Below are 13,224 nucleotides of genomic sequence, written 5' to 3'. Positions count from 1 at the left end.
TTGAATGTACCTACCTATATAGTTTAAGTTTAAAAAATTTGGCTCTCAAAAGAAATTTCAATCGTTGTACTGTTGATATTTGGCGCTGTTGACTAATGAGTTTGCCGACCACTGTCCTAGGGCAATGGAAACTAAGGCGAATATAAACAAATGAAACTGCATTAAAATAAAAAGCCTCTGCACTGCCAAAAACCAAACCAAACCAAAAAAAAAAAAAAACACATCAACAAAATGACAAGAGAGCCCACTACATGGGAGAACATATTTGCCAATGATTGATCCAATAAGGGGTTAATCTCCAAAAAATATAGGGAACTCATACAACTTAGCAAAAGGAAGACAAACAATCCAATTTAAAAAATGGGCAAAGGACCTAAATTGATACTTCTCCAAAGTGAACATATAGAAAGCCAAGAGACATATGAAAAAACTAGTGGCCCAGTGCACGAAATTCATGCATGAACCAATCATTGGCAAATATGTTCTCCCATGTAGTGGGCTTTTTATCCACTCATCTGCTGTTTTCCACACTGGATGCATCAACAAATCAACAGACTGTTGAACCTCAGAGGGAAGGCAGGGGAGGGTGGGTGGGAAGAGATCAACCAATGAACTTGTATGCATATATGCATAACCTGTGGACACAGAACGGGGTGGTGAGGGCCTGGGAGGAGGGGGATGGGAGCGGACTGGAAGAGGTTAATGGGGGCAAAAGGAGGACTTATGTAATACTTTCAACAATAAAGATTTAAAAAATAAATACAAAAAAGAAAAACATCTTTTTTTTCTTTTTAAACTTTCTAAAGTTGGCATGATAGAAGTGCTTAGTCCCTTAGTTGTAAATGAATATTTCAATAGCTTTGTTGGTAACTTTTAAAATAAGTTTCCTTCACATTTTCTAGGTTACTCTTCAATTTATAAGCTGCTCTTCTCCCCTTCTGGTTCCCTCACTTCCTCTGGTTTCGTGCTCTAATTATTCTCCCTCTCTTGCTTCTTCATTCTTTTTCTCCACTAGTTCCTTTTCATTGAAGAGCAAAAATGCTCAAACTTTATTTTGTTTATTTTATTAAAACAACTCTCCCACCCCTTATCCCCACTAAAAATATCTTCCTGCTCTTTTCTTCTTTATTGTCTGTTCAAACTAGGAGCATTATCTTCGCAGTCATTTCAATCCAACCAAGCTCCATCACATATAAACTATGACCTAAGGGACATTTCTTAACTTTCCTATCTTGCCATCTTTATTCATAAAATGAGAATAGTAATAGTATCCACCTCGTGGGTTTGATGTAAGGAAAAAATGGTAATAACTGAGTTAATATACATAAAACTTTTAGTATAGTATTTGGAACACAATAATTCAGTAAATTTCAGGTGATTTTATATTATTCACCAATAAATCTCCCAAAATAATTTATAATCCTTACTCTTTACTTTCTCATTCCTTCTTTAACAAGTATCTCTTTGTACCTTCGTAACATAAGTACATTCTCCTGTGGCTTTTACATCAAATCCTGTAGCTTTTGCTCAGTCCTTTCTCTACCCATTAATCGCATTGCGTATCTTTAACTCTCTTCTAGAGGTTTCCCTTGTTCGATTTTTCTTTCATCACTTTTACTGTCCTCATTTGTCTCCTTTCCCCCCTTTATTGTCCTCTTGTTCTCTCCTTTACTTTTTTCTTCTATCCCCTAATTTTTGTTCTTCTCCATTCTGTGGTTTGTCCTCTTCTTTTTCTCCATTCTCTTCCTTGGTAATTACAACCCTCTTTACTATCACCGTCCAGAGCCTTTCTCCTGAGTCCAACTTTCTCATATATATTAGGGGGGGTCCCTTAACACCACAAAGAGAGTATAAACACAACTAAACACTCTTTATTTCCATCTAAACCAGGTCTTATTCTGGACGTTTTTATTTCTATTAATGGTAGAACCGTATTCAAAATCTCAGTCATCTTCTGACTTTTCCTTTGTCCCTTACATCTTAAACAATTGGAAGTGCAGAATGTTCCCAGGATGATTACCTTTTGCAGAACTAAATGTAGCTTTGATTGACTGTTGCTAAATTTTTGCTGTCCACATTAACATTTCTTTAAATTTTCTTACAAGTTTGTTATTCCATTCTTTCAAGGGAAACTTTATTATCCACGATCCTTTCCCACCCCACCTAACAGTCTCCTAATCTGCCCCTCCAGGCCCTTTGTGTTGTTCACCTGGATGGCCTATCCAGCTTTATCATCTATTGCCCGTTATTTATTCCTCCATGCACTTGTTCCCCATTCAAACCAATTTCCTATATAAGCATCCACATCTTTGCTTATGCTTTCTTCATCTAAAATGCGTAGATATATTTTAAAGACTTTTACTAATGTGTCAGACATCGATATATAGCATTTTAAAATATAGCTTTCCTGACATGAAATTTTAATTAAAATATTTTTAATTCAGATCTTCCTTTAAAAAATCAGTTTAGATATTAATAAGGTAACAAACTATGATCTTAATAAACTAATTTAATCTTTAAATAAATATCATGTTACGTTTACAAGAATATGAAGTGTCTCTAAGAAGCTTGAGGGATCCAATCTGCCTTCATTACTATTTCTCTGATTTAAATGTAATTATTGTCTTGAATGAGACCTTTCAAATATTTTTTCTTATGTAGATAGCCAGAAATTCTTTAGTGTTGAGTATACAAATCTAATATGAAATAAGTAATGTTATACTCTGACGTAATGGCACATATCAAACATACAGTACTCATATAATAAACTTTTCTCCTGATCAAATGCTGCTGTTTTCTGCCTTGCATTTTTTACTGTATTTTAAAGTGTGTATTATATGGGCTTTTTGTATTTTATATAGGTTTCTTTTATTCTCACTGAGAGTGACTGGGGAGATTGCATTTCTAATTTTTCCTTCTTTTTTTTCTTTACCCAGGGCTTTTTTCTTACCGTTTCTCCAGAGTCGGTGTTAAAAGTGGCTCAGCATGCTTCTGCGAACAACAGAATTTTCACTTTGAACCTGTCTGCACCATTTATTAGTCAGTTCTACAAGGAACCATTGATGAAAATTATGCCTTATGTTGACATACTTTTTGGAAATGAGACAGTGAGTTACTCTTTTTCCTTTTTTTAAGTGCCTGTGCTTTTTGGTTTCTGGTTTGTGTATAAGTTTAGAAATTATATAAATAAAAACCGAAACATTTACATACATATATTTGAGAATTATACAATAGAACTGCCTAAGTTTGGAACATTAATTCGGTATTTCCAGTATTTCCTTCAGTATATGTTAATTTCTTAAATAGTAAAAAAACCTGTTTTTAAAGGGGTAGGTTATTGAAGTTTATAATTTACATATAGTAAAATTCACTCTTTTTACCATACATTTCTATGAGCTTTTGCAAATGCAATAAACCTGACGTATAACCATGACCACAGTCAAGATAAAAACCACTTTCATCACTACCCCTTTTAGTCAACTCTTCTCCCCATCCTGAGCCCTTGACATAAACTAATTTGTTTTCTGACCAGTAAAATAATGTTTTCCTCTGAAATTTTCATGGATTAAGGTAAGAGACATCTAGTTTAAAATAAAGGTTTTATGAAGTTAAGTAGCTCTTCAAAGTGTGACTCTAATTTAATAAATTATGAGTAAATGTTTATATGTTATAATTTGTATTAAATCTCTTTATTAATAGTATCATTTTTGCTAATATTTATATGTTATATTTGATGGTGATGAATGGAGTTGTATTTGAACTTTTGCAGCCTTTTCTTTTTATCAAGAATATACTTTAATTCTAAATTAGTGGAAAATAATTTTTTTCTCATTTAGATTTAGAGCTTTTGTCTAACCTGTATACTTTAATAATCCAGGAAATAGGGAAAAAAGAGAACTTTAGTGTATCTTCATTTGACCTGGGCAGTATTACTTAAATTTCATGAATCTTGGGGTCTTTATATGTAAAGTAAACATGTTCTTAATTATACCAGAAGTCTATTCTAATTCTAATTCCATGGTTCTAACATAGTTTGGTTGTGTTCACTGATTTTGTATCTAAATGAGATCACTGTGTTGTCTTCCTAGAATAACATCAAATTTAACCTGGAAATAATTAATGAAATCAACCTGGATGATTTCTAGTAAGAATATGGTATGAATATCTTTAAAAGCACTAACAAGTCAAAGGAAATGCTACATTCTTGATGATTTACAAACTAACTTAATGGCAAGAAGTAATGGTAAAAGCTTTAAATTCCTATGTATCTCCTAGAAGTCTCATTTGACTAAAATATATCTTTTAGATTTTCCTTATTGCCAGTTTTATTTTCTGAAGGGTACAGGAAGTAACTAGGAAAAGCGCTACTCTAGCCCTTTAAATAACATAAAAGAATTGGTCATCAATATGGTAGTCTGAGAATTTGGGGAGAAATTGATGCTCTGACTTCTTTTTTTTTCTGAATTCTTTTTTTTTTTTTTATTGCTTTCAGAGAGGAAGGGAGAGGAAGAGCGAGATAGAAACATCAATGATGAGAGAGAATCATTCATTGGCTGCCTCCTGCACGCCCCCTACTGGGGATCGAGCTGGCAACCCCGGGCATGTGCCCTTGACCGGAATCGAACCTGGGACCCTTTGGTCCGCAGGCGGACGCTCTATCCACTGAGCCAGACCAGCTCTTTATAGTCAGAAAAGATCAGACTGGCAATACTTAAATAGATGCTCTAGACTAGAGTCTCTAGACTTTAAGAAGACAAACTTGTAAAAACCTTTTAAAAAGATAAATATGATTCCAAAGAATCAGACTTCAGATGTAAAGACAACTTGAGAGGTTTGAAAACAATCAAAAATTCAACTCTGACTTTATAATCTCAACTGACCTTAATTAGGAAGAAAATGGGAGGAATCTTAAGAAAACATTACAGAGCACACAGAAAACTTTAATAAGAGCTTCCATTTATTAAACACAGGCAAAAAAAAAAAAAAAAAGAAAGAAAGAAAAGAAAAGATAGAAAGCATTTCTAAAACCAGGAAACAGTGCTAAAAGTTTGACAGAGATATACGAAAATAGAAAAGAATAGAAGCCCCAAAATGATTAGGTTTGCAGAAAATGCTGATGATATAAAAATGGTCTTTACTTTAAAAAAAAAAAATGACTCCAAATGCACAGACAACAACAGAAAAAGTAATTCGACTTCATCAAAATTAAATTGTTTGTGCATCAGAGGACACTTCCTTTTTATGTCTATATATTTTTATTTATTTCAGAAGGGAAGGGAGAGAGAGAGAAAAAGAGAAAAACATCAATGGTGAGAGAGAATCATTCATCGGCTGCCTCCTGCACGCACCCGACTGGGGATTGAGCCCACAACCCAGGCATTTGTCCTGACCGTGACCTCCTAGTTCATAGGTGATAATGTTGCACCACTGAGCCACACCAGCTGGGCAAAGAACACTTCTAAGAAAGTGAAAAAGACAATCCATGGAATGGAAGGAAAGGTTTATAAATAATACATCTGATAAGGAATTAATATCCAGAACATATGTCTTAACAACAAGAAAATAATCAACCCAATTCCAAAATGATCAAAGAACTTAGTAAACATTTCTCCAAAGAAGATATCTAGCAAGCACATAAAAGATGCTCACCATCACTAATCATTAGAGATATGTATATGAAAGCCAAAATAAGATACCACTTGGCACCCAGGAGGATGACTAGTACCAAAAATATGGAAAAATAAATGTTAACAGGATATGTAGAAATTAGAACCCTTGTGCATTGATGGTGGGAATTGAAAAACTGCAGGAAAACAATTTAGTGGTTCCTCAAAAAGTTAAACATAGATTTATTCTATTTGATCCAGCCAGTCCATTTCTACTTTATACCCCAAATACCTGAAAACAGGGGTTCAAATACTAATGTTTATGGCAGCATTATTCACAATAATCAAAAGTTAGAAACAATCCAAATGTTGTTCCTCATTAGATGAATAAACAAAATTTGGTATATACAGTTGATTCTTGAGCAACATGGGTTTGAACTGTGCAGGTCCACTTATATACAGGGGTTTTTTTCAATAAATATGAACAGTGCTGCAAATGTATTTTGTCTTATGATTTTCTTAATAGCATTTTCTTTTCTCTAGCTTCATTTATTGTAAGAATGCAGTATATAAAACATCATATACAAAATATGTGTTAATCAACTGTTAATGTTATCAGTAAAGCTTCTGGTCAACAATAGGCTATTAGTAATTTAGTTAAGTTTTGGGGAAGTCAAAAGTTATACAAAGATTTTCAACTGCATGGGGGTCTGGTGCCCCTAACTCCCATGTTATTCAAGAGTCACTGTACATACAATGGAATATATTATCTAAACTTAAAAAGGAATGTAGTTGCAATACATGTTGCAGCATGAACAAACCTTGAAAACATTAAGTGAAATAAGCCATAAACAAATAAACAACTATTGGATTTTCCTATGACGATTCCACTTATAAGTGGTACCTAGAATAGTCAAATTCATACAGACAAACAGTAGAATAATAGTTTTAGGCACTGGGGTAAAGAGGACAACAAAAGTTCTGGAAATAGATAGTAGTGATGGTTGCACAACACTGTAAATGTACTTTATCTTATAAGTGGTACCTAGAATAGTCAAATTCATACAGACAAACAGTAGAATAATAGTTTTAGGCACTGGGGTAAAGAGGACAACAAAAGTTCTGGAAATAGATAGTAGTGATGGTTGCACAACACTGTAAATGTACTTTATGTACTGAATTTAATACTTAAAATGGTAAAATTATATATATATATATATATATATATATATATATATTACCACATTAAAAAAAATGATTGATTCTACAAACCAGAAAAGTTAAAGTTTGACTGGAACTTAGTATAGATTATATTAGAACTCATTTTTCCCTACCCAGAAGAGAAAGTGGTAAAATTATAAGCTGCTACATGGCTACAAGTCATGTATGTTTAATTTTTTGGTGTGATTAGTATTCATATGAATTCATTTCAACAGATACATAGTGCTTATTTTGGCAGACCAATAAACAGTGGGTGTATAATATATTTGAGACAATCTGTCATAATATGGGTTATAGAATAATAAATATTGGATATAGGGCAATTAGATATATTTGGTGTTTTGTTGAACTAGTTTCAGAAAGCCTGCTGATAAATAGATTTTTAGTAATATGCCTCAAGGTTTACTCGGAGCTTTCATTCGGATAAAGCTGTATTTACAGATAGTGCAGATTCAGAGAATGCAAATAATGCACCACTTTAACAAATATCAGGTAGGTTCAATGTCAAAATGAGACTTAAAAATTTTAATAGACTGGAAATATCTGTAGAGTGATGAAATTTAATAAGGATAAATAAAAATGTTACTATATTTTATTATAAAAAGCAAGTATAGTATTGTGAGCTTTATCCCTTTAACCTCATCTCTAATCATTCTTCTCCTTGAATACTCTAGTAATAAGGAACTATCCTCAGTTCCCCTGGAAAGAAAAGAACATTTTATTTCTAAAATGCAATGAAGTGTAAAATGTATTTATTAGGGATTACATATAGGATTGTTTAGTCTTTCTCCCCTCTCCCCATCCACCCCCCCCCCAAAAAAAAATCAAATCCATTGTGCTTCATATAAATTTTCAAAATGTCAATATTTAGCTAAAACCAAATATATTGGCTCTTATTTTCTCTCTTTTTTTAATCCTCACCCGAGGATATTTTTCCATTGATTTCTTTTTTAGAGAGAGTGGAAGTGAGGGGGCTGGGGGGAGAGAGAAACATCTATGTGAAAGAGACATCATTTGGTTGCCTCCCACACGCACCCCAACCAGGGCCAAGGATCAAACCTGCAACCCAGGTATGTGCCCTTGATGGGAATCAAACCTGCAACCCTTTGGTGCATGGGCTGATGCTCTGTCCACTGAGCCACACTGGCCAGGGTGGGTTATTTTCTACCTGTTGCCACCTTCTTTTTTTTAGAGGGTCATAAACTAGTAATGATGCTCTAAAACTCTTTTGATAACCTTTATATTTTTAAAAATGCCTTGTCCACCAAGGCTGTCTCTCTACAGGTAATGAAGGACAGGTAATGTGAGACAAGAAATAAATGAGGTGAGCACTATGATTACCCTATCTTCCTGCTTAGAGCTAATTTCCAGGCCATACCACATAGAGGGGAACCTTCTTGGGTATCTCTTTGGAATTGAGGACATAAGCTGGCAGTTTAAGAAATCTTAACAGCTAAACAGCCAGAGTTTGCAGAGTACCAGATAGGAAACAGCTGCATAGAGAGAGAGAGAGAGAGCACAGATTTCCAGAGTCCCACCCAAATCTTCAGCTGATTACTTATCAGCATGTATTTGAGAGGAAACTGATGAAGATTGGGAAAAGAACCACCTGAAAAGATTAGAGGGAATAATCCTCAGAGTACACATAGGGCCTGTAACCATTCTTGTTTCACAAGCCAGAGTGGAAAACCTCAAAATTCATGGGGCCTCAGACAAAGTACTTAGAAACTTACAGAGGCAAAATTAGTCTAGAGTAGAAGCTACATAGTCCTGCCTAACAATATTATCTATATTATATTTTATATAAAGCCTAAGCGACCGGACCACCGGGCTGGTAGCTATGACACGCACCGACCACCAGGGGGCAGATGCTCAACACAGGCACTGCCCCCTGGTGGTCAGTGTGCTCCCACAGCTAACCACCCATGGCCAGCCAACCTCCCGCGGTCCCATCCCATGGCCAGCTGGGTGGTCAGTGTGCTTCCACAGCCAACCTCCCGTGGTCGGCCAACCTCCCACAGTACCTCCCACCGGCCAGCCGGCCCCTATCGGCCCCAATTGGGACTGGGCTAGATGGCCCCAATCAGCCCAATCGCCGACCAGGCCGAGGGACCCCACCAGTGCACGAATTCGTGCACCAGGCCTCTAGTTCAAATATAATTGACAGCCCTATGTAATGGACAAATTCCTTGAAAGACATAAAGTACCAAAGCACACTCACATAGAAATAGGGCTATTTGGATTATGTATCAAAGAAATTGAATTTTTAGTTAAAACCATTCCCACAAAGAAAACTCAAGGGCCAGATTACTTCAATGTTGAATTCTACCACTTATTTAAGGAAGAAATAATACCAGTTCTATATGAGTTACCCGACAAAGTTGAAGAGGAAAAAACACTGCCCAAAACAAAGAATTAAAAGAGAACTGCCTTAGCAGGTGTTTATCAGTGGTTCCCAGGGTCAAGGGCACATACCTGTGTTGCAGGTTTAATTCTCAGCCCCAGTAGGGACTGTGCAGGAGTCAACTAATCAATGTGTCTCTCTCACATAGATCCTTTCTTTCTCTCCCTCTCTCCCTCTCTCCCTCTCTCCCTCTCTCCCTCTCTCCCTCTCTCCCTCTCTCCCTCTCTCCCTCTCTCCCTCTCTCCCTCTCTCCCTCTCTCCCTCTCTCCCTCTCTCCCTCTCTCCCTCTCTCCCTCTCTCCCTCTCTCCCTCTCTCCCTCTCTCCCTCTCTCCCTCTCTCCCTCTCTCCCTCTCTCCCTCTCTCCCTCTCTCCCTCTCTCCCTCTCCCTCTCCCTCGCTCTCTTCCCCCTTCCTTCCACTCTGTAAAAATCAATGGAAAAAATATCCTTGGGTGAGGATTAACAAACACACACACAAAAAAAACTACTGACCCATATCCCTCATAAATATAGATGCAAAAATTCTTAAGATAGTTTTAGCAAATCAAACCCAACAATATATAAAAAGAATAATGCAGGGTTGGTTAAACATTTAAAAACCAATTATTATAATTCTCCTTAGTAAAACTAAAAAAGAAAAAATATGCTAAGCTTAATAGACACAGAAAAAACATCTAAAAATCCAATATCTATTTTCAGGCTGATAAAACCCTCAGAATACTAGGAATAGAAGAGAACTTGTTTAACCCTATAAAAAACATCCACAAAAATTGTACAGCTAACATTTTACTGAATGATGAATAACTGAATAGTTTCCTCTAAGATCAGGAACAAAGCAAGGATGTTCACTTTCTTTACTTTTCTTCAGCATTGTACAGTGCTAATAAGGTATGAAAACATCCAGTTTAAGAAAGAAGTAAAAATTTATCAAACACCATGATAGTCTGTAAAAAATCCTATGGAATCTACAAAAAGCTATTAGAACTAGAAGTGAGTTTAGCAAGGTTGTGGGATACAAGAAAAATATACAAAAACCAATTATTTTTCTATATATTAGCAACAAACACTCAGAAATTGAAATTTAAAAATACTTTTTTTGATACCATCATAATAAATGACATACTTTGGAAGTAATGGATGCTTTCCTTATCTTGATTGTGGTATGGTTTCAGGACTTTATACATGTGTCATAACTTAATCTAATTAGCCTGGCCGGCATGGCTCAGTGGTTGAAAGTTGAGGTCACAGTTAGATTCCGTGTCAGGGCACATGCCCGGGTTGCAAGCTCCATCCCCAGTAGGGGGCATGCAGGAGGCAGCCAATCGATGATTCTCATCGTTGATATTTCTCTCTCTCTCTCTCCCTCTCCCTTCTTCTCTGAAATCAATAAAAATATATATTTTTAAAAGCTTATCTAATTATATACTTGTAATTTGGGCAGATTATTATATGTCAATTACATCACATAAGCTATTTTTAAAGTATATGTACTGTGTGATTACATTTATATAGGTTTAAAAATAGGAAAAATTAATCTAGAGTAGTTCTAATAAAAACTTTCAAAGAACCAATGTTAGAATGAAGAAATACCAACTTCCTAAAGTCATAAAGGGTGTCCACAAAAACTGTTATGTAATCTGCACAGCAATTCTGTGGCTGGTTTTCTAAGGCATTTGTAAAGGTTCAGCTTCACTCATAGAAAGTACTCAGTTTTTGTTAGGTGGTGTTGGTAGTGCTATAGGAGTGTTGAGTCCTCTCTTAATTAAGTTCCACTTAACTAACTTGCTTAAATAACATGACGGTGCGGGACGAAGGAAGGCCCCAGCTGGCAGCAGGCAGCCAAGGGAAGGAAGGCCCCAATCAGCCCTGATCACTGGCCGGGCCTAGGGACCCTACCCATGCACAAATCTCATGCTCCAGGCCTCTAGTTCAACAATAATTTCCCATTCCCCACCCTCACAGTGTCCCTGATTACCACTATTTTATTGTCTGTCTCTATAAATTTGCCTCTTGTGGGTACCTCATATAAGTAGTATCATACAATAGTTGTCTGTGTCTGGCTTATTTCACTTAACATAATGTTTTCAAGGCTCATCCATATTATAGCATATATCAGAATTTCACTGTTTATCCATTCATCTGTTGATAGATATTCAGTTTGTTTCCACCTTTTGGCTTTTGTGAATAATGCTGCTATGAACACTGATGTGCAAGTATTTGAGTCCCTGCCTTCAGGACTTTAGGGTATATATTTACAAGTGGAATTGTTACCGGCATTGGAGTTCTTGGGTTCCCCAAGATAGAAATCAAGAAGTTTTGAGACAGGTTTTATTAAACTTATGCTGGAGTACAAGGGAGACAGCACAGAGGAGAGGAAGATCCTCTGATCTGGCTTCAGGGCTGGCTCTGCCTGGCTGCTTTTATATGCTGGGGACAAAGCGAGCTTGCATGAAAAGGTGGGCTTGTGCAGAAAGGAAGGCTTGCGCAAAAAAAGTGAGCTTGTGAAGGGTTCAGGGAGTGGAATTTTCCATGTCAGGGTAGGGTTACTTCCTCCTTCTGTCCAGTTGCTTGGCAAATATTTTGCCTAAGCTATGAGGGCAAAATGTTGGTGTTGCTTATTACCGCCACTCCAGTAAGGTCGTATTGTGGCCAAACCTTGATCATCTCTGTGCATGTGGAACAGTGGTTTTGACATCTTCTGGCCACCTGGTCTTAACTTGGCTTCCTGGCCACCTAGTATTTTTCCATTCTCAGGTTAAAGTTCCTGTACTATCTCAGAATCACAGGAACATCCTATCTAATAAGAGGGAATATGCTAATCGACCATCATGCCCTCGAAAGATGGCAGTGCCCACAGCCACAAGATGGCGGTGCCCAATCCCCTCAGCCCCGCCTCATCCAGCCTCAGTCCCCCAGTCTCCTCAGCCCCACCTCATCCAGCCTCAGTCCCCCAGTCTCCTCAGCCCCACCTCATCCAGCCTCAGTCCCCCAGTCTCCTCAGCCCCACCTCATCCAGCCTCAGTCCCCCAGTCTCCTCAGCCCCACCTCATCCAGCCTCAGTCCCCCAGTCTCCTCAGCCCCACCTCATCCAGCCTCAGTCCCCCAGTCTCCTCAGCCCCACCTCATCCAGCCTCAGTCCCCCAGTCTCCTCAGCCCCACCTCATCCAGCCTCAGTCCCCCAGTCTCCTCAGCCCCACCTCATCCAGCCTCAGTCCCCCAGTCTCCTCAGCCCCACCTCATCCAGCCTCAGTCCCCCAGTCTCCTCAGCCCCACCTCATCCAGCCTCAGTCCCCCAGTCTCCTCAGCCCCACCTCATCCAGCCTCAGTCCCCCAGTCTCCTCAGCCCCACCTCATCCAGCCTCAGTCCCCCAGTCTCCTCAGCCCCACCTCATCCAGCCTCAGTCCCCCAGTCTCCTCAGCCCCACCTCATCCAGCCTCAGTCCCCCAGTCCCCTCAGCCCTGCAGGGGAAGGCAGTGGGGGGCGATTGGGCCATCAGGGGTGGGCATTTGGGGATGATCATGCAGGTAGGGGAGCAGTTAGGCGTCAATCAGGCTGGCAGTGGAGCGGTTAGTGGGTTATCAGGCTGGCAGGCAGAGTGGTTAGGGGCGATCAGGCAGGCAGACGAGTGGTTAGGAGCCAGCAGTCCCGGTTGTCTGACTGCCAGTTTAGGCCCGATCCCCTGAGGGGTCCCAGATTGGAGAGGGTGCAGGCCGGGCTGAGGGACACCCTCCCCCTGTGCACTGGGCCTCTAGTCTATACTAATAAAAGGGTAATATGCTAATTAGACCGGGAGACCTTCTGGAAGATCGGCCATGGAGGGCAGCTGGGGGACATGAGGCCAGCCGGGGAGGGCATTGGGGGCCATGAGGCCGGCAGGAGAGGGCTGTTGGGGGCCATGAGGTCGGCAGGGGAGGGCAGTTGAGGGCCATGAGGCCTGCAGGGTAGGGCAGTTGGGGGCCATGAGACCAGCAGGGGAGGGCAGTTGGGGGCGAG

General features: G+C 38.8%; 1 protein-coding gene across 1 annotated transcript in view; it reads left to right on the top strand.

The window, feature by feature from the left end:
• Positions 1-13,224, top strand: part of ADK (adenosine kinase) — a 470,150-nt gene that overhangs the window by 306,699 nt on the left and 150,227 nt on the right. The window contains exon 7 of the mRNA XM_005864654.2: positions 2,937-3,107. Coding sequence (XP_005864716.1) covers positions 2,937-3,107 — 171 coding nt within the window. The remainder of the gene's footprint in view (positions 1-2,936; positions 3,108-13,224) is intronic.

This window comes from Myotis brandtii, unplaced genomic scaffold (genome assembly GCF_000412655.1).
Source record: "Myotis brandtii unplaced genomic scaffold, ASM41265v1 scaffold190, whole genome shotgun sequence".
Taxonomy (NCBI): Eukaryota; Metazoa; Chordata; class Mammalia; order Chiroptera; family Vespertilionidae; genus Myotis; species Myotis brandtii.
Note: the sequence above shows the minus strand (reverse complement) of the source record. Positions and strands in the feature narration are given on the sequence as shown.